General features: G+C 41.0%; 3 protein-coding genes and 2 non-coding genes across 7 annotated transcripts; 3 read left to right on the forward strand and 2 right to left on the reverse strand.

Moving 5' to 3' along the window:
* Positions 1-5,641: 5,641 nt before the first annotated feature.
* LOC131109540 (cerebellar degeneration-related protein 2-like) lies at positions 5,642-13,684 on the forward strand. The gene is made up of 6 exons (XM_058061676.1): positions 5,642-5,814; positions 8,765-8,877; positions 9,682-9,830; positions 10,460-10,624; positions 10,742-10,949; positions 11,021-13,684. The coding sequence occupies exons 1-6, from the start codon at positions 5,736-5,738 to the stop codon at positions 11,786-11,788; spliced, it is 1,482 nt and encodes a 493-aa protein (XP_057917659.1). The 5' UTR covers positions 5,642-5,735; the 3' UTR covers positions 11,789-13,684.
* An 821-nt stretch (positions 13,685-14,505) lies between these two features.
* trnar-ucg (transfer RNA arginine (anticodon UCG)) lies at positions 14,506-14,578 on the forward strand. Its single transcript has one exon. It is a non-coding gene; the product is annotated as a tRNA-Arg (tRNA).
* Positions 14,579-15,061: 483 nt separating this feature from the next.
* Positions 15,062-16,396, reverse strand: mrpl58 (mitochondrial ribosomal protein L58). The gene is made up of 6 exons (XM_058061988.1): positions 16,132-16,396; positions 15,945-15,969; positions 15,801-15,860; positions 15,640-15,722; positions 15,397-15,566; positions 15,062-15,186 (listed from the first exon to the last, which is right to left on the reverse strand). Exons 1-6 carry the CDS (start codon positions 16,291-16,293, stop codon positions 15,111-15,113), a joined length of 576 nt encoding a protein of 191 aa, XP_057917971.1. The 5' UTR covers positions 16,294-16,396; the 3' UTR covers positions 15,062-15,110.
* A 63-nt stretch (positions 16,397-16,459) lies between these two features.
* trnaq-cug (transfer RNA glutamine (anticodon CUG)) lies at positions 16,460-16,531 on the reverse strand. The gene has a single exon. It is a non-coding gene; the product is annotated as a tRNA-Gln (tRNA).
* A 157-nt stretch (positions 16,532-16,688) lies between these two features.
* daglb (diacylglycerol lipase, beta) lies at positions 16,689-23,821 on the forward strand. 3 transcript variants are annotated; one of them, XM_058061722.1, is made up of 16 exons: positions 16,689-16,834; positions 17,181-17,368; positions 17,853-18,004; positions 18,758-18,932; positions 19,003-19,270; positions 19,920-20,042; positions 20,117-20,244; positions 20,311-20,437; positions 20,509-20,592; positions 20,894-20,971; positions 21,045-21,125; positions 21,216-21,343; positions 22,090-22,158; positions 22,282-22,354; positions 22,437-22,690; positions 23,119-23,821. In XM_058061722.1, exons 2-16 carry the CDS (start codon positions 17,274-17,276, stop codon positions 23,291-23,293), a joined length of 2,010 nt encoding a protein of 669 aa, XP_057917705.1. In that variant the 5' UTR covers positions 16,689-16,834; positions 17,181-17,273; the 3' UTR covers positions 23,294-23,821. The 3 variants fall into 3 exon arrangements, with proteins under 3 accessions (XP_057917705.1, XP_057917706.1, XP_057917707.1); XM_058061723.1 differs by having other exon boundaries at positions 16,716-16,794; XM_058061724.1 differs by having other exon boundaries at positions 16,829-16,955.
* Positions 23,822-24,556: the final 735 nt, after the last annotated feature.

Raw genomic sequence — 24,556 nt, forward strand, 5'->3', positions numbered from 1 at the left:
TACCTTTAGTTTTCAAACCAAACTTTGCTTGAAAATACAATAATACAGTATGAAAGTAAAAAATGTTTTCATATTGTGCTCTCTTGGTGAATAGCATGAATAAGAAGTTTGGAATATTTCAAGTACTTCTTTACATATCACCAATGAGTTGAGTCACACATTGTTTCTTTGTTTTGGTCCGAGTACGCCACTGATCCATTTGTACTCCAAGGACTATATCCGCATGTTATTCCACTTTTTGATCCAAATACTAGAATGGTTAGCAATGTGTCTTTGTCTTTCCCCTGATGCATAGCCAAAGAACTGACAAGGAGGGCTTCCAAAATGTGTTCATGGTGATAGAGCTGAATCCTCCTTTCTGTGAATACTGTCAGGCGCTCCATAGAGGTCTCACTCTGGAGGGCTGGTATTTTGGCTTTCCACAGTAGCAGCAGTGAACACAGGTAAGCACGACCATGGCGAGGAATGTACCTGAAATGAAAGGTCACGCTTAAGGTCATGCAGATGAAATAGAAAATGGATTGGACTCACAAATGAAAAAGATGATCACAACGAAGGCCCCCAGTTCCAACGGATCGGCTTGTGGCAGCTCTTTCAGTTTGGTCCAAACCTTTTTGAGAATCTCTTGCATTTCTTCATTTATATCCATGGTGATCCTCAGATGCACACAGGATACGCTCAAAGTCGGCTTTGTACCTCCTTTTTTTCCAGCAGTGAGATAGCACTCATTGAAATCTGCAAAAGCTAAACATAAGTCACAGATTACTGCTTCTGAATGCAAAAGGGTATTTCAAAGTGCAACTCCACCCTTGACTACTCTGCAATTTTACTCTCCATCCCTACAATTACTCCCTGAAGCCTGGAAAGCTTTTTAACCTTGAAATGCTACTTTCTGTGTGGTCATATCACGTATGTAGAGTCTACAGGGAGAACCTGCAGCTGAGTGCTTGGTGTAAAGATAAACAGGGCATACTATTTCTAGCATGGTATTTCAAGAGTGATGCCGGCCATCATGGCTTAGGCAGCTGTGTGCTTGTGTGTGAACACCACAGTTTGAGACAGGTCTGGCTGTACAAGCTTTGAATGCAGTAAATAAGGTACCCAAAACATTAAAAAAACAGCTTTCCATATGATACAGTGCAATTCTAGATCACTGCAAATAACCACAATAAACATGATATTAAATGAATATCTCCTATACAGTATGGTTTTAAGTAGTTGAACCAAAATCAAAATGCATATAGAATGCTGAACATCCACCACGTGACTACTTTATGAGTTTTTGTTAACACAACTCATACTATGAACATTTTTTTAATCCATGTTGTTTAATTAACATGTCCATGATCAGTCAGTGACAGAAATTACTAGTCAATGCAATTACACCGCATTTTAAAATGTTTTTTTTTTTAAGACGTAGACTGTAAATACGAACATACGCTTTGGAAATACAGTGTGACGAAACGACCCATCAAAACGTCTGCATTCAAAGCGTATGGCCATTGGCTTACAGAGATGTCAATCAAATATGACGTCCGTCTCAGTTTATCGCACCGCCCTCCTTAACTTTGTTTAGGGCAAGGAAGCTAGCGTTAGGACTAGGAGAATAGTCAAGAATGTTTGTACGGATGATTAATATGATAGTTGACTGCATTGCTTAGCTACGTTAGAAAAATAATTAAAAAAAAAACCGAGCACGTCAAAATTGACGAAGTTCAACATCCGGGCATTTCATGAAGTGTTCGCTGTAAACCAGGCAACGTAAGACGCAGGAGCTTAATTTCTGTGTGTCATTTAATCATTCATTTTTACATACAGTATTGCTAAATATTTCGGTGTAAGTTTACATTTTTGTAAATCTTACCATGAAAATCAAAACTAACTAAACTAATAATTTTCCTTGTTAGATAATATGAACAACAAAAATATTAAATGTTGGTTAAAAATGAGCTAACGCTAACACTTTTCACATTTTATTGTGAACATTAAGCTAACAGGTTCATTTCTATGATACACAGACTGGCTAGGCTACAAACAAGCGGGTCACATATTGACACTCTTCTCTCACCTTTCTGTCTTTCCTTTTTTTGAATGCCAAACTTTATTTTACTAGGCATTGACAACATTGTTTCACTTTGCTCTGCACAGCTACTGATGAACTGCAGTTGAGATGCACAGTGAAGGTAGTAGTGGACCAAACCATTTCATTTTCCTATGGGGAGTGATCAATCAATAAGGAAGATTACATTGTCTGTTACTTTAATAATTTTCTGACAGCTAAATTATTTTACCCAGGGGCCCTGTGTGGATATGCCCACCCCTACTGTATGCCAGTTGACAATAATTGATGCATTTGCTCATGGATGTGTTTTTTAATGTTTGAATTTTGTCTGTGAAAGTTGTCCAAATATAAACCACCTGCCACAGCCATTAAGATCACCCAACTATGCTTATGGATATGAGTAACCTGCACTTTGGTTTGTTAATAAAAAAAAAGTTATATATAGGAATACATGCTTACCACAGCTGGAAACAGTTTCCAGTCCTCCCAAACTGCGTTGCACATAAACTTGACCTTCTTATATTTAGCAGACCTCTGCTTCAGCACTTCACCTTCCCCCTCTTCTTGCTCCTCCTGTTTGTTTTTTACTCCAGCTGATCAACTCTGCTTGCTCCAATTTAGCTGGAGACTGGAGCTGAATGCTTGACTCTTTCAGAGGCTCAGCAGCCTTTCTGGACAGTTGCATGAACTTTTTCCTCCAAGAGCAATGTCCACGTTTGACTCCTTTTCTCGCTACTTGTGTGTGCGTCCTCTCTCCTCCCTCTTTCTCACTGGCCTCTCCCCCCTTTTTTTACCTCCTACACGTCTTCCCAAAATGACTCTTTCACTGCTGCTCACACGCCCCCTCAGTGTCTGTACATCTGAGCACTCATTCAACGTTTTTTTCCCTCCTCCCTCTTGGTTGCCAGAGACCAGCTGAAACAGGGTCTCTTTTTGTGTCTTCCGTCGCCGTGGAGACGATGGTACTTTTAAAACAAGCAGGGGGTGATATGTTTGTGTAAATCCATCTGGTGTCTTAACAGCTGACTCCAGCGTTTCTTTGCAGTTTCATCTGGAGACTTTTCCCTCAATAGTCTAATTTGGATCTTCTGTTGCCAATCTGTTTTAACGCAAAATGAAAACAATGGCTCCCTTTGTATTAACTCCCTGGAAAAGAGGCCTGGCATATGTTCTGTAAGGGCTGATGCCAGTCAGGCCTCCTTGTGGTTGAAATGTAACGGTAACATATGGCTATCGCTTATTTCCTTAAATGTCTTCAGAGCCTAGAAAGATGTAGAAAGCTCACACCCGGACACAACAACACAACACTCAGAGCGCGGTGTCGCCGCCGTGCAGTGCTTCAGTGCACATCTTGTGTAGCACAACTTGGCAGAAGTGTAGGCATATATAGGTAGTTTACAGCTGAACAGTAGGGCATTTAATGCCCTAATTGCATCCAGAATTTCAGAAACCATCAGTAAAAACGTCGAAAGTCGCAAACGAACAAGGTAGTACTACACAAGATGGCGGACTTGCAGTGACAAAAACGTACGGCTCTTGAGGTTTCTACATAATGTAGTTCTGTGTGCATCATTATCCTCATATTAGCATCAAGCTGATGACTGATGTATACCAGTATCATCATTATTGGCATATTAGTATCAAACTGATGACTGATGTATGTCAGTATCATCATTATTGCCATATTTGTATCAAGCTGAAATCATCATCAGAATTACTAAAACTTTGGAAAAAATGTCAGTAGCATCATTAATGCAATATTAGAATCAAGGTTATGAAATCGGCATCAGTAGAAAATGAACGGATGCAATTGGCCTCTCACCGAAGTCAGCTGGGATAGGCTCCGGCAAAAATATGCATCAGTCTTCATGCTAAAATGACAAGAATGGTACAGGCCGAGGGGGCTCCGGACACCAAGGCGCTCCCAGGCCAATTGTGAGACATGATTGCACCAGCATGTTGGAGGTTTTCCCCCTGGGTCTCCTCCTGGCTTGGTATGCTCGGAACACCTCACCAGGAGTCAGAAGGCATTTGGACTAGGTGCACGAGACACCTGTCGACCTTCAGCTCCATAAATGCTGCCATAAATATGCAATTTCAGTTCCTTTTCTTAACCTATGGATGCTCTCTGGTGGTCAAAACGATACTAAATATTAAATCAGAACCTCCAGTAGATTTTTTGTCCCCCATTGGGCTGTAAATCCAGTTTGAGACAGAGCTGCCCAAATTGTTATCTGCCAGCAATAGCAAATCATGTTTTAGTGCGCATTCCAAATACACACTCCAGCTTTAGAGAGTTTTCATGTTGCATTTTTTTCCATTGCCTTTGTCCAGTCAACAGAATGTATTCCAGGGCAGACGTTTAGTACAGCAAATTTCCCATTTAGCTCATTATGGTTTGCACATGCATCTGCGTGCATCTTTAGTATCTTGGCTTGTCCGGTGTTTTCGGTGTTAAACCTTTTTGGGGTTTACTATGCATGCTTCTCCCTGCTTCCCTGCATTTAGATCCACTTTGCTTTGGCACAACGCCCCGACTGTGACAACTGCACTAATGTTGATAGAATGATTGTTTACATGCATGTATAAGCTATAACCATATATTAATTGGTACATGTGCTGGTGCATCTGTTGATTACAGACTGTACTTGAATGTACTAAGTTACTGTCACATCATGAGAAAGTATAATGAGTGAGGTGGAAAAGGTAACACAATACAAAATAATACAACATTTTGGAATAGCAATATTCCTTGTAAATATACAAATTCCTTATTTAATATGTTTACATTATTAAAATGTATTCAATTGGAGGTTTCAGTGATTCAGAGTGACATAAAAACATGTTTGAATAATAAGTTACATTGATTTATGCAAATTGTTTGCTACAGATGGGATTTTAGAATTGAGTGTGTGAAAAATGTGAAAAATATTTTATTTTTTATATATCACAAAATGAGTGTGATAGACTCTTTGTTTAATCACCTTGTACGGATGTTACATTTATCATGTTGCACGTGTGGCTGAGCCTGCCCTACACTGTGTTGGGGATTTACGAACAGTACCTGAAGGCAACGCGAGCGCTGCAAACAGGAGGAAGACCGGAAGCGCCGCTCTTGTAACTAGCGGTGGGCGATACTGCAAAGTGTGGAATCGGTTCGATACCAGGTAAATACTAGCGATACATGTTTCGAGCTCTAGGATGAAACACAGGACAACGACTTTAAGAAAACAAAATATTGATTATATACAACAATTTAGGGCAATTTAACGACAAAATAAAGCAATTAGTCCCTTTTATAACACACAAGCAGTGGCGGTTCTGGCTTGAATGACGCTCCGGGCGGCTGTCATACAATTGCTTGGGAAAAATAAGCTAAACAACAACTGGCTTTGATTCATATAATTTGCATGCCATTGTTATCACTATTGTTGATATATGTATCGACCCGCCCATCCCTATTGCAACATCTCTGCCACGTCTCTGCAGCAGCAGCAGCAGCAGCGACTCTCTGGGTCGGGATGGGCGGTGGGGGATGAGAAGGAGACAAGGGAGGATGTGGGAGGGACTGAGGAAATACCGAGGAGAGGACGGAAACAGGAACCACAGTAGTGTGCAAGAATAAGACAGGAGCTGCCCTTCTGGAGGAGGATCACGTCGGAGTTCTTCACACATGCTAAGCTCAGGGACAATGGATGAATTCGTTACCGAAGAAGAAGAGCCTTGGTACGACCAGCGGGACCTGGAGCAGGGTAAGATCTTCCTTCTTGGCCGCAGCATCCCGGCAGGAAGCAGCTGGAGCCGGCCGGCCGGCCAGTCAGCTGCCATGCACATAACAAAGACTCAGTCTCAGCATGACACATTTAATCCACATGATCTAGCATCTTCTTCGGTTAGTATTAACAATTTATGTTAAGCATTTGCCATCATCAGTTTTGTTTATTAGCCTTAAACTTGGACTGGTGTAGTGTTGTTATTGCAGCATGAATTATGAGGCCAAATACAACATTCATTCATGTTAGTAGGGTAGAGTATAACAATAAAATATCTGGTGATGAGCAATTAAATACACAACATTGCATACTATGTGCAGTACATAGAAGAATGGTATATGTATATATGTATAATTAAATTATAATATGGGGTTTCAACCTTTTAAAAGGTCAAAGTGAATAATCACATGAAAAATGTCAATGTTTTCAAGCATTATTGTACTTGATAAGTAACTTTATGAAAAAGTCAGAAACATGAGCAATACACAAAGTGATATCTTTGCACCATAGTGTATTCGTCTTATGATATCTCTACGTACAACAGATGATATTTCCCTTTCCAAAATACTGTCCTCTCATGCTAACTCCACTTTCCTCGTCAGTCACCGTGCCAACTCATCACAGTTATACGCTTCAAGGTGAATCAATGCTGATGCGGACCTTTCTTTGCTTTGGCATGGAATTCAGTTACAGACTTTGTGGAAGCATTGCTGCGCTATGACAACGCACTTTGCATTTTCTGCAGGATGTTTCATTAATCAATAGAGCTTTTTACATGACTGACAGACTTGTCCAGTTCAGCAGTTCATTATTTAGTTTTATTACTCTACACAGCAAAGGCAATTTTGATAACTTTGGACCCGACTTAAGAATATCAACGAAGACTTGCAAATTGATTGGACTTTGGCATCAGTGATTCAGGACTTGACTCTGACTTTAGTGCGATGACTTAAAAGTAGATGAAATTTTCAGTGAATGTGCTGAGTAAAATGTGTCCCCATCCAAAGTATTCAAATCTCCCGGTTGTTATTATGTCATTTCCAGCTATACAACCTCCGTTTCCCTTTGAATCTGACTCACTGACTGCATGCTATGGCAGCACTCTTTTGTGGCTAAGTCTTATTGGTCTTATTTTATTTAAAAACATCAAAGTCCAGTCATTGTATTTGTCAAATTGAATCTATTGTTATATTGTTAACATGCTACTTTATTTGGTGATGGCAAAACAGTGCCCATGACTTGTAAGGACTGCATTTTTGTCACACTTAAATGTTTCAGATCATTCAACAAATTCAAATAAGCACACACTTAAAACACAGCAGTAAGTCCACCTCTGAATGGCTGAAGAAAAACCAAATGAAGACCTTTGGACGGCCTGGTCCAAGTCCTGACTGAAGCCTACTGAGATAATGTGGCATGACCTTAAAAAGGGTTCATGTTGGAAAAGCCTCCAAAGTGGCTGAATGACAACAATTCTGCAAAGATGAGTGGGCCAGCGTTCCTCCATAGCATTGGAAGAGACTCATTGCAAGTTATCACAAACGCTTGATTGCAGTTGTTGCTAAGGGTGACATCACTTTTTCACACATGGCCATGTAGATTTGGATTGTTTTTCTCCCTTAGTAATTTATTTAAAAATATAATTTAGTGTTCAGTTGTGTTGTCATTGACTAATATTTACATTTGTTGGATAATCTGAAACATTTGAGTGTGACAAACTAGAAAAAATAAGAAGTCAAGAAGGGGGCAAACACTTTTTCACAACACTAAGATTGTAAATGCATTCAATGTGCTAATTTACTGAAGGTGTGATCCATTGGAATTCCTGCTAGTGTTTACAAATGGAAAAGCAGAGAAACAAGAGCGAGTCAAACATATCATTAGCGTCTTTGTTTGAGCCTTTTGTGTTGTTTTCCAGCCTCTACTGGCTGACGTCCAAGAAGCAAATGCTGGGCTGTACCAGCTCAGACTTGATTTGAATCTCACCACAGGCTTCCATGGTTTCCCTTTTAGTGCTGCTTTTTACCAATCACTCATATTTTATGTTGATAAATCATACAGAAAAGACCCATAAAGGTCATTGCAATGACTTTTAACATCATGCTTTGACAGATATAGGATATTATTTAGAAGGGCTGTACAAAAACATCTGAAATATCTCGATTAACACAAAAAAGACGCTTTCATTAAAACGACAACAACGTATAAGAAATCATGCCCGACTTTTAGCGCCATCGTTTCAAGCTTGAGGCCTGAGTGTGTGTGGCAAGTATTGATTGTGATGTTTTCTAATGCAATTATTTCTATTGATCGGTAGGCCTTTTGCCTTGTCTCGTGTGTGTTCAGCTGTTTTCCTCTCTATCTATGACATCTCAATGCAGTTCTTCTTACTTTATTTCTATCTTGGACTTTCAGCTAACAAACTTGATTCTTATTTGTGTCTGCTTATAACTGCTAGCACTGTGTAGCCACGCTAAGGGCACAAAGAGGCTCAATAGCCGAGAAGATGCTCACTCTTTTTTGTGTACATTTCATGTAGAGCCAATGCGCACAGACACCTGCAGAGTGAACCCTCTTGTCATCCAGCCTGTGTAGCGCAGATAGACTAACAGAAAGTTACCCAGCTGTTTTTTTTATCGTTCGATAAATTGATACATCTGTTTTAGTTTAAAATAATTTTTTCTAAAAATATGACTTGGTGCTCTAGTTATGAGTGAGGCAAAGTGATAGATGACCTGACTTAAAACAGACCACAGTAGCAGTTCAGCAACACTGTGCTGCTGCACCCTTTTTTATTTTCCTTTATATTTTTTATTTTTCATAATTTCTCTCAACTCAAATTAATATGCTAATCTTTCTCACCTTATTGCTCTTTCTCTGTGTTGATATGATTTATTCATACTATCCCCTTAACCCTTCTCATGGTTAGACCTGCACTTGGCTGCGGAGCTTGGAAAAACATTGCTGGAAAGGAACAAGGAGCTGGAGGACTCCCTGCAGCAGATGTACATCACCAATGAAGAGCAAGTGCAAGAAATTGAGGTAGGAGAGCGGGAATAGATTGGGGGGAATAGACGAGAGACAAATAGAATATAAAAACATCCAGAAAAAATAAAACAATATGCAATGGAACCTCGGTTAGCATGTTTTTCGGTCATGTTTCTCACATTCTGGATCAAATGCCAGCACTTGAACCTTTTTTGGTTCCATTTGGGGTTGTTTATATTGTGGTTATTGTTAAGCAGAGACCTGAGATGGTTGGTGTTGATGTTCTAAATGAAGTGAAATACACTGCACTGGCCACTAGGTGTCACTGGTAACACACACCAGACTTGATCTCTAATGACAGGCTTTTGTTATTTATTGCACAACAGGCACAATCATAATATAATAACAATATTAATGTTCGTCATCCACGTAATAATAATAATAATAACAACACAGGACACTGTTGTGGCCGTGCACTAGCTAGAATTCACCTCAGAATCCCCGGCCTCACTTCCTGTCCACATGTCCAGAAGACATTTATTGAAACAAACATGAATGAGAATGTGTCTTATTTATGTCTTAAATGTTGTGTTTGTCTGATTATATATACTATACTGGGTAATATGAGTGTAAAGGTGACTATAGGGGTGTTATTTCATGTCTAGAGAGCTCTAATAATGTTATTTAGAATGCCATAAGCAGGCTGTTTGGGCTCTATGAAAATATTCGGTATGAGAATGTGTCTTATTTATGTCTTAAATGCTCTGTTTTGTCTGATTATATATACTATATTGGGTAATATGAGTGTAAATGTGACTATAGGGGTCCTTATTGTGTGTCTGTGTGTTTATCATGCAGTACCTATCAAAGCAGTTAGAAGTCCTCCGGGACATGAATGAGCAGCATGCAAAAGTATACGAGCAGCTGGATGGAACGGCAAGAGAGCTCGAACGCACCAACCAAACACTTGTGATTAACAGCAAGGCCTCGCAGCAAAAGATCGAGAGGTAAAGCCTTCACTCACTTCCACAGCATTTATTTATCAGTCTGCTACATTTGGCCCGTCAGCCAACAATCCTTATGTGAGACATTTTCTGGCTTTGTATAAGTGGAATAGGTGTGTCCCATTACGTGCATTATTTTTTTTTTAGCTGTTTTTATATCTTCAGAACACGCAGAAAAGAGACATGTGCGTTGACTTTTAACATAAGGATTGTGAGACAATTAGTGGGTACATTATTTACATTATTCATTCATTCATTTTCTACCGCTTTTTCCTCACGAGGGTCTCAGGGGGTGCTGGAGCCTATCCCAGCTGTCTTTGGGCGGGACTGGTCGCCAGCCAATCACAGGGCACATATGGACAAACAACCATTCACACTCACATTCATACCTATGGACAATTTGGAGTCGCCAATTAACCTAGCATGTTTTTGGAATGTGGGAGGAAACCAGAGTACCCGGAGAACATGCAAACTCCACACAGAGATGCCCGAGTGTGGAATTGAACCCTGGTCTCCTAGCTGTGACGTATGCGCGCTAACCACTCCACCGCCGTGCCGCCTTATTTACATTATTTACAGCAAAATTCCAACAAAAGTGCAGTTTTCCTTGAATGTGTCCTTTCTTAAATCAGGTTAACAGGGACCATTGAGACGTTGCAGAATCAGGTGGAGTCCCTCACAGGACAGGTGGATCAGCTTCGCTCCATGGAAAAGCTGAGAGTCAAGAGGGAGAAGAGGGAAAGACGCAAGACCATTCACTCCTTCCCTTGCCTGAGGGAACTTTGCACGGCACCCAGGTATGGCTGTCTTGCTTGTGGAGAGATAACACAACCATTTGGTTGGACCATAAAAGTCCTGGATTCTACATGCTGTTTTAGGCGTACTTATTTGTATTTGTGATGCGTTTGTAAAAGGTACGAGGATGACTTTGTGGTGGGCAGGGCTGAAAGCTTCTCTGTGGAGGCGAAGCGTCAGCCGTTTGAAGAGGAGAACCAGCACCTGAGGGAGGCCGTGTCGGCTCTACGAGCGGCTATCCGGACGGAGAGGGGTCGTCGAGAGGGTGTGGAGAAGGAGTGCAACTTGCTACTCGCTGATTTCTCTCGTCTGCAAACACGTGTGCAGGTGACTGTTCGACTCCATCACCGCTGTTATTTTGAAAGAGGTTTCAACGTGATTTGGGTTTGTTCTCCCAGGATGCTGAGAGCTGCCAGGCGAGGGTGCGGGAGTTGGAGGTGGAGCTGCAGGAGCTGCAGCAGCTCCGCCGCGCCCGAACTTTCCTCCTTGGAAACGAAGATGACGGCGTCACACTCACCCAGACCGTTCTCAACAACACCCCGGAGACTGACACCTTCCTGGAGGGTGATGTCTTGGAAACGGGAGGAGGCGTGAGAGAAGAGGCGGACGGAGGAACCGGCGTGGGTGGGGAAACGCTTCCCGAGTCAAACCCTGTGAGGAAAAGCTGCAGCGACACTGCGCTCAACGCCATTGTTGCTCGGGATGCATCCGGCCGCAGGAGAGGAAGCTACGCTCTCCACGCCAACAGTGTGAGGAAGCGAGGCATGTCCATCCTCAGGGAAGTGGATGAGCAGTATCACGCTTTACTGGAGAAATACGAGGAGCTGTTGGGAAAATGTCGACGCAACGAGGACAGCCTCTGTCACGCCGGGGTCCAGACCTCCCGACCCGTCTCTCGGGACCCTTCCATGAAGGACTGCGCCATGGGCCACACCCCTGCGCCGCCACCGACCCCCACCCAGTCCCCCTCAACACCGGAGGCCATTGAGATGATTGGCAAGCAAGTGGAGGCGGTGGATAAGCGTCTGGGACAGAACACTCCAGAGTACAAGGCTCTCTTCAAGGAGATATTCTCTCGGATCCAGAAAACCAAGATGGATATTAAAGCTACCAAAGCTGCTAAATCCAGTAAATCTAGCAAATCGGGCAAATCTAGTAAGCAGTGAAGTGTCAACAATATCAGTATATAATGTATTTACTGTGGAAAAACATCAACATAGTTCAGTCTTGTAGCTAGAATGGCGTTTAGTATTAGAGATAGGGCTGCAATTAACAATTATTAATCGGTCGATTATTTTTTTTTCGATTAATCAATGAATTGGATTAAAAAAAAAACACATTATAAAATTCTGCCTTTTTATTCAGCAATCACAAACACCAGATTCGGCCGTTGATGGACCAAGTGAATATGCAGCAAACACAGCTACGGTTACAAAAGAGGCAAAAGTGGCCATCACTGTTTTATGAAGTCAACGCTTCCACATGGGAATATCTTGTTTGGGAATATCTTGTTTGGGCTTCAAAGCAAAGATAACAGGTCCGTTTTCATGCATGACTAAGGAAATGATCACAAGATATTTACATATTTAAATTTTTAAAAAGGGCGGCACATGGTTAGCTAGTGGTTAGCGCGCAGACCTCACAGCTAGGAGACCAGGGTTCAATTCCACCCTCGGCCATCTCTGTGTGGAGTTTGCATCCGGATACTCCGGTTTCCTCCCACATTCCAAAAAACATGCTAGGTTAATTGGCGACTCCAAATTGTCCATAGGTATGAATGTGAGTGTGAATGGTTGTTTGTCTATATGTGCACTGTGATTGGCTGGCCACCAGTCCAGGGTGTACCCCGCCTCTTGCCCGAAGGCAGCTGGGATAGGCTCCAGCAACCCCCCTTGTGAGGATAAGCAGTAGAAAATGAATGAATGAATGAATTTTTAAAAAACATTTAATCGATTACCAAAATAGTTGTCGATTAATTGTGTCATCCATTAACCATGGATTAATTAGAGTGCGGACCCAAGGCCCAGTTAGAACAGCATCTTCATAAATATCAACCAGCTCAGTTTTTTGCTTTATTTAATGGAACATTTGTTCTACAGTGACTCAAATTGAAAAATAGAAATACTTATTACTTATTTTTATGTTCCAATACGCTTTCTGTCCCGTGTCTGATGATAACTCGCTCACTTTTGCACAAGTCGTTTACTAGAGGGGTATGAAGGACAATACCGCTCTGTAATGGTTAATGTGAATGATTAATGTGAATGGTTAGTTGCAGAAGTTGGTGGTGAACCTAAGGGATATTTGATGGCGTGTGAACAGAATGTGAAAGCTGCACTCGAAGAAATGTAACAATCTTCTCAGACGATTATTTTTCACAACGCCTTGGCTTGGAGTCAGCTCCTCCAAACAAGCGTACAAGTCATGTGATGCCGTAATGTCTTGTGAGTCAGTTCTTTATGACATATACTTATTCTGAAGCGCCTAGCCCTATAAATGGCAACTATTAAGCATTGTTTTGCTTTTAACGGCGGATTTCATCATTTGTATATTATCTTCAACTAACACTTACTGGAGCCTTACTAGATGACCCGTTTTCCCAATGAGATAGCCCTGTTTGGGTGATTGCCTATGTACTGTATGAAGCTTTGCTACAATGAATGTTATTACTGTGTTGAAAGCATACCCCTGCACCCACAGCATAAGCTAAATGAGTCTGGAAAATAGTCAAAATCATTGAAATCTGATGATAAAATCAAACCTAAACCTGTGATGTGTCAACTCAAGTGCATTTTAAGTACACGAGTGGGGGAACTGTTCCCAACTTGTGTTTTTGTTTTATTTTTTATAGTTGGGACATGCGCATATTCAGCATTTATTACTTCTGTATTTATTCTCTTCAACTTTTTCCCAGCGTTGTAACTTGACACTAAGAAATGTCGTCATATGTTATGTGCTTTACTTTTTATTATACGATATATTCTGTATTTGTCCATTATTGTGACTCACATTTTATATTCATCTTGTCACATTAGATTCACATTCATATTGTTGTCACTCAGTGAAAGCCTATTGGTAATAAAGCCTTACACTGCACTTGTTGTTGTTATTTTGAGGTGAGCGAGCAGCTGCAGCAACTTGATGGTGATGTGGTTTTCAGGTCTGCAATGCAACAATATCAACATAATAATACCATTATTCTCGTATTCCCTTTTTAAAATTGTTTGAACAAAATCAAGTAAATTGTGCAAAATAACAAAACTAAAGCAAAAACTACAATTGGGCTCTCATCAAATTCTATGCCCGGTGATTTATTCCCTAGTGTGATTTTTTGTTTGTAATGTTAACAATACATAAATATAACAATGTAGCAATGTGATGGGAAGTGTCGTCATCGTTCGTGATTGGTTAAATGATTATGTATGCTAATGAAGGCGGAAGCAGCTAGGCTCTGGTGGCTAAAAATGGGATACACGGGTACTGGCGAAAGATGGACAGAAGCGGTGAGAAAGTGGGACAATGTGGGACAATTTAGCGCGACTAACCATGATGCTGAGCATCAAAGGACGATAGGAGAAGAAGAAATGATTGAGAGGGTGTTTTCAAGTTATTCATTGCTCTGCCATGAATACGAATACAAGTCTGACTTGTTTACAGCCGTACTGCCGTTTTATTATTCAGCCAACATTACGATAGCCTATATGGTTTGCTCACGTGGGTTTCAGATATGTACTGAAAAAGTAACATTAATTGCAATTGGATAAAATTAATCTACATTAATTCTGTCAAATAGAATTATGGACCTTGGGACAAAAAATCGTCGTAAACACCTTCCTCTGTGTTAACTGTGTTTATAAATCCTATTGGGGCACAGTTTGCCAATGACCGCGTGGCCTAATGGATAAGGCGTCTGACTTCGGATCAGAAGATTGAGGGTTCGAGTCCCTTCGTGGTCGATATTTTAATCCATTGAGACACATGAAAATGTTTTTTGTCGTATTTCGGAGGAATTCGCCAATACCAATATATAAATACTCACATATTCACTTTTAGACACAAACGTTCCCATATCCATGTAGGGTAAACTGTAGGTAAAGTGCAATATTACTCACAGAGTTATACGGAAGCAGAGTGGCGCAGCGGAAGCGTGCTGGGCCCATAACCCAGAGGTCGATGGATCGAAACCATCCTCTGCTATTTTGTGTGTATTACTTTTCGAGAGTTGTACATACTTACTCTTACCTACCTAAAATTACAGTACAGTGTAGTGTTTAAAGGTTTTGTTTTGAATGCTTGTCTACTATTTACGGCTGATAAATTTTATAAAAATAAAATGGTTGCAATGACAAGTCATTCATTGATGGTATAGTATGCACTGTTTTTTGGATTGTTTCAAGCCATTCTATTTGGTAGAGAGAAAGATTACGAACACATGGACATTTTTCAAAACATTTTATTACAAATAAATACACGAAGACATCAGTGGGACTACAGTTGTCTGCTCTGTTTGGTAGCTGAATTAATCTTCTTCTGTCTGAGTCGTTCCTTGTTTCTTTTATCAAGCCTGCAAAAAATGTTCCCCATCAAAGATATTTAATGAAAACAACAAAACAAGATAATAGCATATTTCCTCAAAGGTTTGAACACAGTTCCTCTGTTTGTGTTGCTTCAAGGTTGCAGTAATAAACCATCATGTCTTTATCCCAGCAAACACACCTTGATAATCTTTACAGCTGTTCTCTGTGAAGAAGTACTGCATGTCGAGCATTCTTACCTGGATGCCCTGATGGCGATATCATCTGGTGTGGCTTCATGTGGTTTTTCGCTAGCCTCTGCAATTATGGCTGAGATCTTCTGTAAACAATCACTGACGTTTCTCTGCTGGCTCCTGCTCAGCTCTGAGGTTACAAGCAACTCGCCAGCCTTGTTGATACGGTTTCTGTTCTGCAGTAGAAATATTGCATATTTTTTAAACACGATTTGCACATGAATATTGGAATCATTATTGCAAACTAGCCTTTTCCAGGATTTTCTGTCTGACGTCTTGAGGGATCCAGTCTGCTGCTAATACACTGAATCTGATCTCTGCTTTTGTGTTGACTGTGGATTGAATAAACAGGCAGTGTCAACTCTATAATAATATTAGTTTTAATCTTTTAAAAATAAACTTTTAAGTACCTTTATTGACATGCTGACCACCAGGTCCACTACTTCTGCTGTAAGACACAGTCAGACGGTCTGAAGGGAAGAAAGGTAATGTGGACAAACCGAACCGAGGAACCCATTAATTTGTTTTTGTCTTAGTTGGTATGGAATATTTACCCAATGGAATGTGCACCTGGGTGTCCTACAAAGATGAAAACAAAGAAACGAATCAAGTTTTTAGTAATCTGTATTATCATATCTTTATATGACACTAGTCACACAGTTGTTTACAAATTGATGTGTAACAAAACAAAATGAAAAATTCATTTCTTCGTAGTGAAGAGCGAATTATAGTTTGACTAACCTCGTTGTCAGTCCCCCGGGTTCCGTAGCCTACGTTCGGTTGTGTAGCAATGTTTAATAGATTTATTCGACTACACCCCTGTTTTAAAGGCTGCGGAATAATTACACTTGAACGAATATTACCGCACAGAAAATAACAACGTCTCGTCATGTATGCCGCCATGATGTTATGACGTCACTGAGGTTAACCCAGCAGCTTACAGGCGATACTGTTAACATGTTCGTGTAGCTCACTTGGTTGTGTCGAGTGCTAATAACTGAAAATAATAGTAAACTGTAGAATGCATTCAGCTATAAAATGTAGAATAAAATAAAATGAAAAAAAACTCAGGTTCCACCGAGATTTGAACTCGGATCGCTGGATTCAGAGTCCAGAGTGCTAACCATTACACCATGGAACCTCTTGTGACTTGCTCGTCGATCATATGGTCATATACCTGACTTCACGCAAATACTGATTTTTTTTCCATAGCATTTATCTGACTATTATTACTATTTTACAACACAGTTGCGTCCATTAAAAAAATTACAAAACATATTATTCGCCGAGCGACAGATCCACTGCAAAAAATGAAAACCGTCTAATGTGGAACTATTTCAGTTGCCTTTTGTTGCTGGGGGGCGTCATAACCAGCGGAATGGACATGGTTTGTGGACAAAACAAGTCAGTTCTTCCTCCTATTATTTGTGATTAATTCCTTGAAGTAAGTTCATTCACCATTTCCAAATCAACCAATGTAGATATCTTGGTGTCGGTCTTCTCGGAATAGATTTATTTTTAGTATTTGCAGATCGCCAATCTAAGAAGCTAGTCACGTAACATCAGTAAGTCCGCTAACACCCTTTAACCACCTTAATATCGTTATTGTGTCAGCTACACAAGGATTCGGACAGTGGTCGCGTACTGCTACCTCCATCTAAACATTGTAGCTGGACGTTTTGGCTAACATTACCGTACCACAGCGTTATGTGTTGCTTGTAAATGGCGTGTACAGACAGATCCAGTTGCAACAGAGGAATTGTACAATGTAGTAACACTATTTTTTTCAGGAAGTTGAGTCATGAATGGCCTGAAGTGCCATTTGAAGAGATTTGGTAGCAGTGAGACACCCCCTGTCAGAATTCCATCCCTTTAATCCCAAAATGCCTGGAATGGTGGTTTTTGGTCGTCGCTGGGGAATCGCCAGTGATGACCTTGTTTTCCCTGGCTCATTTGAACTCTTCGTCCGTGTAGTTTGGTATGTATGATTCAAAATTATTTTTATTTCACTTTTTAACGTCATTGTTGCAATTGAGACGTTTTAACACTGCTGCTCTTGATGAATGATGAATACACCTTTTCCACATTATTTAACGTTACAGCCTTATTCCAATTTGGATTCCATTCATTTCCCCCCTCAAAACTCTGCACACAATACCCCTTAAATGCAACACGATATGTTGCTATGTTGCTGAATATGATACCACAAGCTTGGCATGCCTATCTTTGGGTAGCGGCGCCATCCTCTGACAGTTAACCAGCTTTAAAGGAGGAACACCTGCATCCTCTCGGACAGTGTGTGAAGCATATTATTTCATATTATTGTGTTTTGAATCTTCAAGCAAAAAAAGCTATTTAAACAATTATGGCGTAAGGCTGTAACAAGTCTAAAAAAATCTATTTAAATATGCTGTGAAAACTTGCCAGATGCACTATTTATTTTTACTGATGTTTTCAATTAGGTGGATTGGCACAATGATCCTGTACACCTACCACAAGGGTCATTTTGACTGCAACGGGAAAGGTGTCCTTCACATCTACCTGGTTGGACTGTTGGCGGTGCTGGCGCTCATCATCATGTCGCTGTGTGTCATTGTTTACGTCAGCGCTCAAGGTAAAAAAGCTCCTGATTTCTATTTTTTTTGCATGTTTGTCATACTTGTTAAATGTTATAGAGCACCAAATTGAAATATTAGTCAGTGACAACATAAAATGCAGTTTTTAATTTAAACTTTTTAATTAAGGGATTAGATAAAATCCAAACCGTCATGGCTCTTTGTAAACATAACATTCATTCATTCATTTTCTACCGCTTTTTTCCTCACAAGGGTCGCTGGAGCCTATCCCAGCTGTCTTTGGGCGAGAGGGTCGCCAGCCAATCACAGGGCACATATAGACAAACAACCATTCACACTCACATTCATACCTATGGACAATTTGGAGTGGCCAATTAACCTAGCATGTTTTTGGAATGTGGGAGGAAACCGGAGTACCCGGAGAAAACCCACGCATGCACCGGGAGAACATGCAAACTCCACACAGAGATGGCCGAGGGTGGAATTGAACCTGTGCCGCCCTGTAAACATAACATAACTGAGATTAATTGAGATGTAGCAGTCTGGAAAAGGTTGTAAAACCATTTCTAAAGCTTTGCGACTCCAGCAAACCACAGCGAGAGCCATTATCCACAAATGGAACCTTCCTAGAAAATTACAAAATTACACCAAGAGTGCAACAATGACTCATCCAGAGGTCACAAAAGACCCCACAACATCATCCAAAGCACTGCCGTTCTTTAGGATTATTATTACAAAAGACATACTACATGAGGCCGTCTGTGGCTCAACGTTCATCGTTGTGCCTGCAGGTACCATTACGAACCCTGGAGCACGGCGGTCCATGCCTGCTCTGGTCTACCTGCGAGCTCTCCTGTACATCCCCGAGTTTGTGTGGGCCTGTCTGGGAGCTGTCTGGGTGTCCGATGACGGCAAAGGTTGCGACCCGGCGACGGTGGGTGCCGTCATCGCAGCAGTGGTTGCCAGGTAGGAACGTTTGTCGTGCAGTTAATAGCTTCTGCAGTTGTTGACCAGTAGTACTCCATTGTCACGACAGTTGGATCATCCTCCTCTTCACGGTTCTGGGTGTCATATTCGTCTTTGACCCGCTGGGCAACCCCCGCCCACTGCCCGCTGCCATGGAGCCACTGGGAGTACGACACTTGGAGAGCAGCGGGGGAACTCAGTTCCTCTCCACAGCGCGCTCAATCGCTGTCAAAGTGTGGGAGAGCAGGATTCGACTGCTGTGCTGTTGCTTGCCGCAGGACGAAAGCCACAGAGCAGCCTTCTCCAGCATTTCACAGCTCGTCAGTGGATTCTTCTCAGTAAGGGTCACCTTCGCTTTCTTTACACCAATCATTCTGTGAGCACTTTTTTAAAGAGGGAATTATGGGACCATGGGAAATGATTTATTGTCATATACTTGGTTTGAAAATGATTTACACTATTTACTACAAATATATATTTCTTCATCTAGCTATGCCAGTGGCGCATACACATGTGATGTGTTTAAATTAATTTACTGTATTTTTTCTTGTTAAAATTCTATTTTTATAATATGCAGCGGGCTACAATTTGGACACCCCTGTTGTAGCGGGATGTTATGCTGTATAAACATTTGACCCGAGGCAAAGAATTGTTGGAATAAACCATAAAAGTTGTATTAATAAATAATAAATAATAAATAATAAATAATAAATAATAAATAATAAATAATAAATAATAAATAATAAATAATAAATAATAAATAATAAATAATAAATAATAAATAATAAATAATAAATAATAATGTGGATAATAAATAGATTACATCAAATATGAACAACAATGGACAGCGTAAACAGTCATTTGTACAAATAATTTAAATAATTTAGAATAAATAACAATAATTTAAAGTTTTGGTTGTGCGTGTGGGCAGGTAGAGGGGCTTATTTGGCATTGAGCAGTCTGATGCCATTCATTCTGTAACTGCAGGACACAGACTTGGTTCCCAGTGACATTGCCGCCGGTTTGGCTTTACTGCACCAGGAACAGGACAAGTTGGAGCGAAGCAGAGACCCCGATGTCACCGTGGATCACAGTCCATCCTCTCCCATTGTACGTACTCGCTCCGCCTCTCAACAGAGCTGATGTGAGGATGGTATTTTCTCAAGATGAATTATAATCTATAGGAAGAAGATCTGGAGGCAGAGTTGGAGAAAGCCGCCCACTGTATGCAGTTTGCCGCTGCCGCCTACGGCTGGCCTTTGTACATTTACTCCAACCTTCTCACCGGGCCCTGCAAACTCAGCGGAGACTGGTATGATGTGGTTTTGTTTCCTGATTAGCCTGCTAATTTGGTGCTAAGATTACGCTTATGTTCCAGCTGTAGGAGTCGCGCGGCTGAGTATGACATTGTGGGGGGAGACCACATGGGATGTCACTTTTCCTCCATCCTGCAAAGCACCGGACTGCAGTACAGGGACTTCATTTATGTCAGCTTCCACAATCAGGTAAGAGTTCCAACAAGGAGAACTTCAGTGTTTTTATGTTGTCGTCATAGTAGTGATGACGTTTCTTGCAGATATATGAGATACCCTTCTTTGTGGCTCTGGATCATAAGCGGGAGGCCATTTTAGTGGCTGTCAGAGGAACACTATCACTGAAGGTGAGTGGAGGTATTGGTGAGGAATTAGATACAGCATATCAATTGATCAGGGGTATCATAAGATAAAGGTATAATGACAAAAAAGACAATATATTGCATTGTACCATTTTAAATCATTTCTACTATGTTACACCATTGTGCATTGTGTGTGTATGCTGCTTTATGGTAAATGCAAAAAAAATCCATTTATTACTTTCACTTCTTTTTTTTCTAAATTAAGGTATACTGTCCACAAATAGCCATCACAGAGACTAAAATGTTGATCATGCAAAAATAGAAGTGAACACTGTTTCCCCTGCAGGATGTCCTGACAGACCTTTCAGCTGAATGCGAGAACCTCCCCATAGACGGCGTGACTGGAGCCTGCTATGCTCACAAAGTACCTTCAATCCATTAAAACTAAGGTTCCCTTTGCTTAAACCTTCCTATGTTAAAGCATTTGGGTGTTGCAGGGCATCAGCCAGGCTGCATCGTACATTTACAGAAAGCTGGTCAACGATGGAATCCTGAACCAAGCTTTCTCCATTGCACCAGTAAGTAAATGTCAATGACTGGTTGAGAACTTTCAGCAACTTTCTTACTGTGAAAGAATGTAAGCATATGTTTTTTGTACTGTGTTGTAGGACTATAAACTGGTCATCACTGGCCACAGCCTGGGTGCTGGTGCAGCAGCAGTTCTGGCCATCCAATTGCGGAACTCCTTCCCGACCCTGAAGTGTTATGCCTTTTCTCCACCAGGGGGACTCCTGAGGTGACACAAGCTGGTTATCTGGCATTTCATTACCAAGGTTCATTACTGATGGTTTAGTCGGGGGTGTTCAAACCTTTTTACTCGAGGCTGCATATTGTATTGCCGTATTGTTTTAATGTAATTGTAGAATTCAAAACAATGTCACTTGGACACTCCTGGTTGAGGTGCATTCATTGCCTTGGTGTGTATTACAGTAAAGACTCAGAACTCTTGTTGTTTTTTGGTGGAAAAGGTTTAGACACCCCTGCGGCTGGCGACCAGTCCAGCTGGGATAGGCTCCAGTATACTCTTGTGTGGATAAGCCGCATAGAAAATGTATTAATGGATGGGTTTGGACACCCCTGCTGTAAAGCCAATAATATGACTCTCACTGTTATTAAACATGGCGTCTTACACATTAAGGAACATTCACATGCAAACATTATCGTACTTACAAAACATCACATTTTGTCATAGCATCCTCCTGGGAAGTGTTGAGTGAATTGACCAGTGATTCAGCACCCTTGGCTAGATTTGTAGCTGCAGCTCTTGTTCTACCCTGCAGATGGCGCCATATTCCCGAACGCTCAAAGTAATTATTTACAATTTAAAGCAGGGAAAATGCAGGAAAAAGTGATGAGTGAATAGTTGGGGATCTACTGTACTGAGCAGATCGTGTTTAGCATAGTCATTGTCAAGTAATAGCATACATACAACATACAACTGTTCTTACTAAGTTTTTGTCTTATTTTTCATTGTATGTGCAGCAAAGCCTTAACTGACTACTCCAAGGACTTTGTGGTCTCAGTCGTTCTTGGAAAGGACCTGGTTCCACGGTAACTGTCTGTATTTGTCGATACCTGAATGAAAATCACTCCTGTGTAATGCTATCACATGCACACGTGTTTACTTCTGCATCATTGTCCCCTACTTTAGCCGTGTCTTTATTCCCTATATAGATTGAGTCTTCCCAATATGGAGGATCTGAAACGAAAAATACTCAAGATCGTCTCAAATTGCAATAAACCCAAAGTAAGCAAACCTTGTTACCTATGCTTGGTTGCACAATGGCTGCCAAAATCACTAGCTGTTATTTCTACGCGCTGTGTTGCAGTATCGCATCCTGCTGAAGGGATGCTGGTATGAACTGTTTGGAGGAGACCCAGACGACTTCCCTTCCGAGATGGAGAACAAAAGGGAGCAGGAGCTGAGTCAGCCACTGCTTGGCGAGGAATCACTTTTGATCCGCCATTCGACGTCCTATCAGAGCTTGGCGTCGGACGATTCTCCTGTCCACACTGCAACACATTTGCCTCTTTTCTTGCCCGGGCGTGTTCTGCATATCACGGAAGACGGGCCAACACGCAGGTTTGTCACAGATGTATTGATGCCATTGATGTTGATTTATTTATTCCACCATTTTGGACACACTTCCTCATGCTTTTCAGCTGTACTGTACATTATACTTTAGAGGCTCTGAATTATGAGGAAATACAATTTATGGGAAAAAATTGCCTCAAAAGTTGAAATATGCAAGATCTCCAAAGGGCAGCTCCAGGGGGCCATTTTCATCCAGTACCTTGGTTTTTATTGGCTTCTCTGCATATTCTACAAACAAAAAATAAAAAAAATTACACACATTTGCTTTGCATTATCCCGGACCTGAGCCAACTTGTATGGCCAGACCTCATCACGTATGCATCCAGGTCACTTTTTTGTGTTTTAGGATGAGGAAAAACACTTTTCAAATATGAATGAATATGAGATATGTCATGAAATATCTTCTTCTCTTCTAGATCATGTATATCCCAGGTTCGTTACCGTGCCGAGTGGTCGAATGAAATGGCATTCCGGAGTATTTTAATCAGTCCGAGGATGCTTGCGGATCACATGCCCGACATTGTGCTGCGAGCTCTCCACAGTCTGACCGGTGACAAGCCCTACTCCCTTGGCCAGGCCAACGTCATCTGAATGTAATCGTAAAGATGTTTTTTTCTTTTTTTTACACGCTCATACTCTCTGTGCCCGATCATGCCCATTTTTAGATCATACACCAGCAAAACTTTGGAAACTCCACTGTAGTTGCTGCACTTTTTATGTTGCACTTTTAATGATTTAAATAACGCTCCCTTTCCTTGTCCTGTGTTGCTCGGAGTTGTAACGGCTTGACTTGTGAATGTGCGTTGTGTACAATACTGTACATACTGTATGTGTGTGTGTGTGTGTGTGTGGTGTATTGCTGCTGGAGGCGGGCCGCCCCCCCACCCTCTCTCTGATCAATAAGTGACTTCCTTATTGGTTGGGAATGATCACTGATGAGAAGTTAATAGGTGTAACGTGAAAATGTGTCGGGATTGGTGTTGTCCTGTTCACAATGAACAGTGTCTTTGAAACTGACATGCCATGTTTTTTCCCCCCCCCCAAAAAAACAAACAGCGTTGAAGTTTGAATCGACTTTCACATTCTAAACATCTTGCATTGAAGCAAATAAATGCTTTGTCCATCATGCGCTGTACTATCTCTATTAATGTGATTACTTTTAAGAGCAACATTGATTTAAAATGATGAAAAAAATCCAAAAGTTGATTTTCACACTCCCACAAAAAACCGCGTGAGTCAAGAGGGTGGAGGCACACGTCAGTGAAGATAGATTTGCAATGTTTGAGGATTAGCAGCGCGCCTGACTCCATCCTCCCATCCCGCGTTAGAATGTGACGTCACCGTGATGACTTTTCCAGCCCATGTAAATTCTAGCTTCGAATGTATTCACGTTCAATTTAATCCGTACCTATACTTCAAGTTGTATTCGTAGTTAATTCTATTTTCGTTACAACTTCGTAGGGAGTCAAAACAGAGAAGTGAATATTAATAGTTTCAAATGTTATGTAGTTTTAGATCGAATGTTATGGATGTAGCCAAACTTCGGTTTTGGTCGATAAAAAGTAGACTCTAGCAACACGACACCCGTGTTTAATCCAATGTGTTAATCCATGTTAGCAGAGTTGACTGGTCGGTGTTTGTTTTTTCCGTGTGCGCATGAATGTAGCAGGACAGGCTCATCTGTTGGACAGTCTGTGTAGGCGATACTGCAAAGTTTGGTATCGATACAATACAACGTAACTATAGTCACAATATTGCCGATACCGAAACTTGTGTTTTTTTTCAAGGGGGTAGAAGATTTTGAGATTTTGGTCATGATTATAATCTGACTAAAACACGGGAAAATATTTTGAG

This window comes from Doryrhamphus excisus, chromosome 22, assembly GCF_030265055.1.
Source record: "Doryrhamphus excisus isolate RoL2022-K1 chromosome 22, RoL_Dexc_1.0, whole genome shotgun sequence".
NCBI lineage: Eukaryota > Metazoa > Chordata > Actinopteri > Syngnathiformes > Syngnathidae > Doryrhamphus > Doryrhamphus excisus.

What these genes read in the sequence shown, in the direction of transcription:
- daglb (XM_058061722.1), top strand. Translation starts at nt 17,274, where the DNA reads ATGCCTGGAATGGTGGTTTTTGGTCGTCGCTGGGGAATCGCCAGTGAT. An exon ending in GAGGAACACTATCACTGAAG is followed by an intron (nt 20,593 to 20,893) that starts GTGAGTGGAGGT and finishes TTTCCCCTGCAG; the next exon opens with GATGTCCTGACAGACCTTTC. An exon ending in GGAAAGGACCTGGTTCCACG is followed by an intron (nt 22,159 to 22,281) that starts GTAACTGTCTGT and finishes TTCCCTATATAG; the next exon opens with ATTGAGTCTTCCCAATATGG.
- mrpl58 (XM_058061988.1), bottom strand. Translation starts at nt 16,293, where the DNA reads ATGGCGGCATACATGACGAGACGTTGTTATTTTCTGTGCGGTAATATT. An exon ending in TGGTCAGCATGTCAATAAAG is followed by an intron (nt 15,723 to 15,800) that starts GTACTTAAAAGT and finishes TTCAATCCACAG; the next exon opens with TCAACACAAAAGCAGAGATC. An exon ending in GACAGAAAATCCTGGAAAAG is followed by an intron (nt 15,567 to 15,639) that starts GCTAGTTTGCAA and finishes TTTCTACTGCAG; the next exon opens with AACAGAAACCGTATCAACAA.
- LOC131109540 (XM_058061676.1), top strand. Translation starts at nt 5,736, where the DNA reads ATGCTAAGCTCAGGGACAATGGATGAATTCGTTACCGAAGAAGAAGAG. An exon ending in TCGCAGCAAAAGATCGAGAG is followed by an intron (nt 9,831 to 10,459) that starts GTAAAGCCTTCA and finishes TTCTTAAATCAG; the next exon opens with GTTAACAGGGACCATTGAGA. An exon ending in GTCTGCAAACACGTGTGCAG is followed by an intron (nt 10,950 to 11,020) that starts GTGACTGTTCGA and finishes TTGTTCTCCCAG; the next exon opens with GATGCTGAGAGCTGCCAGGC.